The 7424-nt window shown below is 30.0% G+C and overlaps 1 protein-coding gene across 1 annotated transcript; it reads right to left on the bottom strand.

Annotated features, from left to right (window-relative positions):
- Positions 1-4094: 4094 nt before the first annotated feature.
- LOC130805033 (uncharacterized) lies at positions 4095-5783 on the bottom strand. Its single transcript, XM_057669629.1, has one exon. The coding sequence runs from the start codon at positions 5781-5783 to the stop codon at positions 4095-4097; it is 1689 nt and encodes a 562-aa protein (XP_057525612.1).
- Positions 5784-7424: the final 1641 nt, after the last annotated feature.

The following is a 7424-nucleotide window of genomic DNA, read 5'->3' as shown; positions in this document are numbered from 1 at the left end:
GTTCATCTTCATCTAAATAAATAATTCAAAATTATAAAACTATAATTCAATAAATAAATAATTTAAAGTTTAATTAATTTCAAAATTAATTTGAAGAATAAAATTATAAAACTAACCGATAGTTTGGAAATTGACTCGTTTACCACGAGCTTGTCTTTGTTGTTGTTGTTCTCCTTGTTCTTCATGTGACCTTGTTGATGACTGTCGAGATATATGTATCCCAATTGGGGTCGTTGGTTCCTCTTCTTGTTCTTCTTCTGCATAATAATGTAATTCTGGGTCGTACCCTTCCGGATAATTATGTTCATAATTATAATTACTAATGGAAGGTGTTGTTGATACCGACGGAGTAGAAGTGGCCTTTCTTTTGGAGGAACTGGAACCTTCCAATGATTTTGCCACTTTAGTAACTTTTTTTGTGGCTTTTTTCAAAAATGAAGACATGATTGATAATATTGAAGTAATAATAGAAATATAGAATTAAGAAATAAATAAATAATTAATTATGTAACTAACTAAATTAAGAAATAATTAAAAGACTAATTATGTAATTAAGAGAATAATTGCGTAATTAAAGAATTAAGTAGAGAGAGTAGGAGAAGAGATGAGTTGTGAATGAAAATGATTGAAAGTGATGAGTATACATAGAGGAGAATGCAACGGCTAGTTAACGGTAACAAACGGTCATATTTTGGCGAACCGGTTCCATGGAACCGGTGGGCCGGTTCAACCGGACCGGTCCCGGTTCCGGTTCCACGGAACCGTTGAGCCGGTTCAACCGGACCGGTTCCATGGAACCGTTGGACCGGTTCTCCCGGACCGGTTCCGGTTCCAAACAGCGGGATTTTTACCCGGTTCACGACGGTTTTTTCGGGCAACTTTTTTCCGGCGGTTTCACGGTTTCGCGGTTCGGGGCGGTTCGGAACCTGTCGCAAACGGTTCCGGTTCCGGATCCGGTTCCAAGCAGTTCGGCACCGGTTCGGTTCCGGGTAACCCGCCCCGTGGCCATGCCTAATCACAACATACGGGATCGATAATCCGGTTTAGTCAATCGTTAAAGGGGTTGTTTACGTGTTTCTCCCCTTGATGGGCAAATAATTGGAGGCCCCAAAACAAATACTGTAAACACTGCCCATTCATGTATTTACCCTAACCACAGTGGTTCCCTTTGGATTGAGAGGTTTGTAGGGCAGTAAGATAGACCGCTGATGTATCACCTTTTTTTTGTCATTTTCTCTTTGATATCTCTTTAAACTTAATCTCAACTAACACAAATTCTCGTAAGTCTCTAATTGAGCTAGTTCGTTATATATTTTTTATAAGTAAGCATTAAGAATAATATAAGTAGACATTAAAGATATTTAAAGTAGACGTTAAAGATGCGGTAAGTAAGCATTAAAAATAACGTAAATAGGCATTAAGAACACGGTAAGTAGTCATTAATCTTTAATGGGTTGGACATAAGATACATCTCTCAAGAGACTAACTGCTTTACTAATTATTTATGTTATTTTGTGTAAACTGAATTCAACATCAAAAACTTTGAAATAATTAATATTATGCAAAATTTTAGAAATTTTCTTAAATTTAATGATTATTGAAAAAAAAAGGGGGCTATTTTTCAAGCACCCACTTCACATACGCAGGAGTAGGTTGTCAATGCTGCCCTAGATACCTTTTAACTAACATTTTTGACTTTTTAAATTTATCAAATTTTAACTAATATCTTATGTCAATGTCTCTAAACAAATTATTAAAATTTTAATTACTATTATCTTTAACTAGTATAATATATATATATATATATATATATATATATATATATATATATATATATATATATATATATATATATATATATATATATATATATATATATATATATACATATATATATATATATACATATATATATATATATATATATACATATATATATATATATATACATATATATATATATACATATATATATATATATATATATATACATATATATATATATATATACATATATATATATATATATATATATATATATATATATATATATATACATATATATATATATATATACATATATATATATATATGTATATATATATATATACATATATATATATATATATATATACATATATATATATATATACATATATATATATATATATATATATATACATATATATATATATATATATATACATATATATATATATATATATATATATATATATATATATATATATATATATATACATATATATATATATACATATATATATATATATATGTATATATATATATACATATATATATATATACATATATATATATATATGTATATATATATATATATATATATATATATACATATACATATATATATGTATATATATATATATATATATATATATATATATATATATATATATATATATATATATATATATATATATATATATATATATATATATATATATATATATATATATATATATATACATATATATATATATACATATATATATATATATATATATATATATATATATATATATATACATATATATATATATATATATATATATATATATATATATATATATATATATATATATATATTAAAGTATTAGATGTAATTACATATTATCAATATCAAATTATTTCAAGTAAAATATAATAATAATATAATATGTTTATTACACATAATGATTGTAAGAGTGAATAATTGATTATTGACTATATATAAATAATTATTTTCTAACTCTTTAATTATATAGTATTATATGATATGATATGATTTTCAAATTCAATTGACATAATATATTCTAAGTTATGTAAATAAAACTATTGTAGAAAATGTTATATAAATACTCTATATAATTAAGTAAATATATTAAAATTATATTGTCTGTTTTTATTCCATATTTTTTCTTTAAATCCTTTATTTTTTCCATGTCGAATTTTTCAATATTTATTCTCAACAAATTTTATCTTTAATACTCTATTTTTTTCTTCAATATTTTTTCCATGTTGAATTTTTTCATATTTATTCTCAACAAATAAGGCTAATTATTTGTGTTGATCAGTATGAAATAGTTTTTATTCTCCATTTTTGTCTTTTAATTATTTAAATTAATAATTAAGATTAAAACAAATATAATTCAACCATTTCTTCATTTTTACAACAATTGTATTTATCTCAGTCCTATACACAGGCCATCTTTTTCTTTCAATTTGATTTTTATTTTCGCCATAAATATTTATTCTCAGTTAAAACATGACCTTGGTGAAAAATACTATCAATTTCATAGCCTTTTCCATTAAGGATTTCCTGGTTTTGGACTCTCAAATTGCTTGGAAACAAGTTTGGAGCTTTGTCTATAGCATCAGATAAGATTGTAGGGGTGCTTTTTCTTAAGATTGGTTCACCACTGTAATTCATCTGCAACTGATGGTTTCATATAGTATCTTGGTTTTTTTTTTTTTTTTTTTTTTTTTTTTTTTTTTGTTTTGGACAATTTGTTATTGGACTGTCATTTTGATACAAATTTGGCTTTTAAGGTGTTGTTTTTATTTGCCTTATTTTCATTTGATCGAGCGCCATCAATGCTCATAAGATAGAGATCAAATCAGATGAATTGCAAACAAGATTAGTTTAGTACAAAAGTTTTAGTGAATTCAACAAAATTCAAAAGAACATAAATTTCATTTTAAGTGGTCATGTATAATAGGGCAATAAATTCGGTTATTCAGTCGGATTTTGCAAATTTATTGGCATTGTAGGGAAACAGAGGAGGAGAAAAGGGGAGATTCAATATAAGTGGTCTTGTAGACTGCAGGTTTGAACTGAGAAGGTTTACCTAACTCAGAAGAACATAAATTACTGGATCAATATCCTTTGCTTAGAACAAGGATCTTGTAGCCAGAACAAAAAAGTGAACAAATTTAGCAGCATTCTATAAGCAACATTCCATTAACCCCCAATATCTTAAGTGGATCAGACGGTAAACTATTGGTTCAATGTAACAAATGATAATAGCTAAGATAACAAAAGATACCAACAAAAAATATACTATATTAGACCATCACTAACTAGAAGTGCTGCAAGTGTTTACCCCATCTTTGCAATCACTTGTAAGGTCATTGAAGGTCTCGAGCTGCTTTTTACCCCTTAAAAACACTTCTGTATCAACTGATATCCTCATGTAACCATCAAACTCAACAGGTGCTCCGTTGTTGAGTTTCCTCGTCTTAATGTGCCACTCGCTGTCTGTTTCCCAAAGATCTTGATAATCGTCTAGAAAATGAGTCGTGTATTTGTTTTTCAAGGGATCAAAGAATGATCTGTCAGGCTCATTTGTAGCAATATAGAGGTTTCCTCCTTCCTCAACTTTGTCCTTTAATGTCATAAGAAGAGCGTCAGGTGAGGTATCCTTATCAAGATTAGGCCAAAGTTCTTTGTTCAGCGCTTTCTCCCCTCGAACAATATGAACAGAATCATAGTCCCAGTTCATCCTAGATGCAATTGCAGAAACAACGTCCATCAACCTTCTTGACTTCCATAACATGTGCCATGGTCTCTGAATAACAGACTCTGCCTCTCCTTCACACACCCGATACCAGTAATTGTCTGGTTCAACTGTACCAAACTTTCTGATAACCAACGTATCCTTCACATCTTTGAGCTCCATAGGTGTAACCCTCAAATCTTCCACAAGATGAAGACTTAGTCCATCTTTCCTTTGCCACTTGTTCCAATAAGCCCAAAACTGGTTTTGATCCAAAACCGAAGCTTCCTCTTTCAAATGCTCAAAATCAAAATAAAATCGGAAATCTTTTCCTTCCTCATTTTGTCGTGTCTTGGTATACATAGATGACAGACATATGCTCAGGTCCATGATCAATGTACGGTTCAAATACTGAGCTTCACCAAGTGAACACATGAAACTCCAAAGGTAGTGATTCATGCTCTTGCATCTATCTCCACCCCCAGCGTAGTACAAGTACTTTCCACTCTTGAATGCCGCTTCTGATTCAACAACAGGAAGGCTATCATTTACTATTTCCCCAACAACCGGCAAAGAAGTCACTTCACGTTTTTGGGCTTCCTTCTCAAAGACAGCTTGCTTGTTTAGCTTCCTCTTCCTTGCATTAACTCCAGTATGGTACTCACCTATTGATGTCACACTCAAACTGTAATTCTCAGCCCTAGAGACCACAAATCTCCTGTAATCCTTATAAAGAGATGCAGTCTTCCCTTCTTTAGGTCTGAACCGCCATGCCATGTCACAAGTGTTATCCTCATCACCACGGACTGGCTTTCCAAATCGGTAAAAGTGAATGTCCTTGAACTTCTCAATGGCAGCTCTCATCATAGTATGGAAAACTTTTGGGTCCTTGCAGTCAATTGGTTTACCAGTCTCATTCTGACAATCAGACCCCACATTAGCCGCAAGTTCAGCACTATCAGCAACATCAGTAATGTTTATGAAAGTGTTGAAAGCTGTTTGATTTGCTGCCATGAAGTCTTCCCAAGTCTTAATAACAGTACTATCAGACTCAAAAGTGGCATTGGAGGTTGACGTGAGGAAGTTGGAGATCTTATCAGAAGGATGGAAAAGAGGATCCTCTGGTTCATAAGTAGCGGCAATAATGGTGAAAATTAACACCCCAACAAAAATACTGAAACATACATTTCCAATCATTGCTAGAGCATGTTGACCTAAGTTTTCAGGCCTAAAGTTCTCAGATCTCAAAAGAGGAGAACGTCCAAACATTTTACAGAAAGTACAGCTTCTATCCAAAATCATAAATTAACTGAAAACAGGCAAGCAGTCAGCAAAAGACAAAAAAAAGCTGGTAAAAAACTCAAAACTTGTCCAGATCATGATCACATAAATATTACCCAAAAAAGAAAGCAGTACTAATACAGCTCACTTCATCAGATGGTTAAGTTCCAATTGCTGCTCTGCAAAATCCAGCAATGACATCCAGAACGACTATTATAGGAATCAGAAAGTTGCAATGTCTTTGTTTAGCTCTTTTGATTCATATGAAGCTGTCCAAAAAGAAATGTATATTGTTTATGAATTTGTGATTTTATTCTCCTTTTCCATTTAGTGAAAACCTTATGATATAAATTATAAGCAATGTACACAGTTCATTTATATGTGTACTCTCTTGGAGGAACTGATTTAATTGCTTTATTGAAAATATTTTCACCGCACATTTCTTCTCTTTTCGTATCAATTAGAGGGTTCAAAAATTATGTCTTATTCGTACAACCGAACCACATTTTGTGCTACCACAAATGTAACGATACGCCTAAGGCATTATTGCTAAACGGAAAATTAGACAAGAATATGACATAATATTGAATTAGTTTCGCAAAAATCTAATCCATATTAGGCACATTTTCAAAGATCTAATCCAAGTAGGCATGAAAAAAAAAATGAAAGTAAAAAATCGTAACAGGGGAAGATGACACAAATTTAGCAATCGACTGAATTGAAATGCCTTCAACCTCAAATAAACAAACAGAAATAATTCAACTACGATTCAAAAACCACTCAGGGGGAAGATGAAATTAGAAGATCTAAGAAACAAAATAGGAGCTAATATGAAAAAGAATTAAATCAAGAGAATGGCGTACCTTTAGCATTGCAGTTACAACATATGACGTCTGGAATAAGCTTCGGAGAAAATTTGGTATCGAGTAGAATTGCGAATTTAAAAAATTTTATTGCTACCCCTTTAAATTTTATCGCCACCCCTTCCAAAAATTTTCACGTTCCAGCCACGATTAATCTGCGATTGGAATTTTTTTTTCATTTTTTTAAAAAATTATTATTATTTTATTTATATTATTATTATTATTATTATTATTATTATTATTATTATTATTATTATTATTATTATTATTTTGATTATTATTATTATTATTATTATTATTATTATTATTATTAAATTTTCATTTTTGTTTTAATTATTATATCTAATTTATTTTTTTAAAATATTATTATTGTTATTATTATTACTATTAGTATAAATTAGAAATTTTAAGGGGTGGCAAAGTTGTAATTTTTTAAAGTTCGGGGGCAAATTCTTACTTTCATTTGGGGTGGCAATAAAATAAAAAGGGTGGCGATGTTTAAGGATTGAGTTTTTAATACCCATTGTCTCCCAACTATGATTTTGGTGGTAAACTTTTAAGTCTCTTCAACTCTAATTTTCTATCTTTTTTATCAATTTGCTAATATATTGTCTTTATATATCTCCAAATAGGGCTGCACACGGTCCGGTCTGGTCTGGTTTGACAGAAAAATCAGACCAGACCAGAAATTCCGGTCTGGAAATTTTTCAGACCAGACCAGACCAGTCAAAAGACCAGACCGGACCAGACTAGACCGTTCTGGAAC

The sequence above is a fragment of the Amaranthus tricolor genome, chromosome 2 (genome assembly GCF_026212465.1).
Source record: "Amaranthus tricolor cultivar Red isolate AtriRed21 chromosome 2, ASM2621246v1, whole genome shotgun sequence".
Taxonomy (NCBI): domain Eukaryota; kingdom Viridiplantae; phylum Streptophyta; class Magnoliopsida; order Caryophyllales; family Amaranthaceae; genus Amaranthus; species Amaranthus tricolor.
This window is presented reverse-complemented; position numbering and strand designations above follow the sequence as displayed.

What these genes read in the sequence shown, in the direction of transcription:
- LOC130805033 (XM_057669629.1), bottom strand. Translation starts at nt 5,783, where the DNA reads ATGTTTGGACGTTCTCCTCTTTTGAGATCTGAGAACTTTAGGCCTGAA.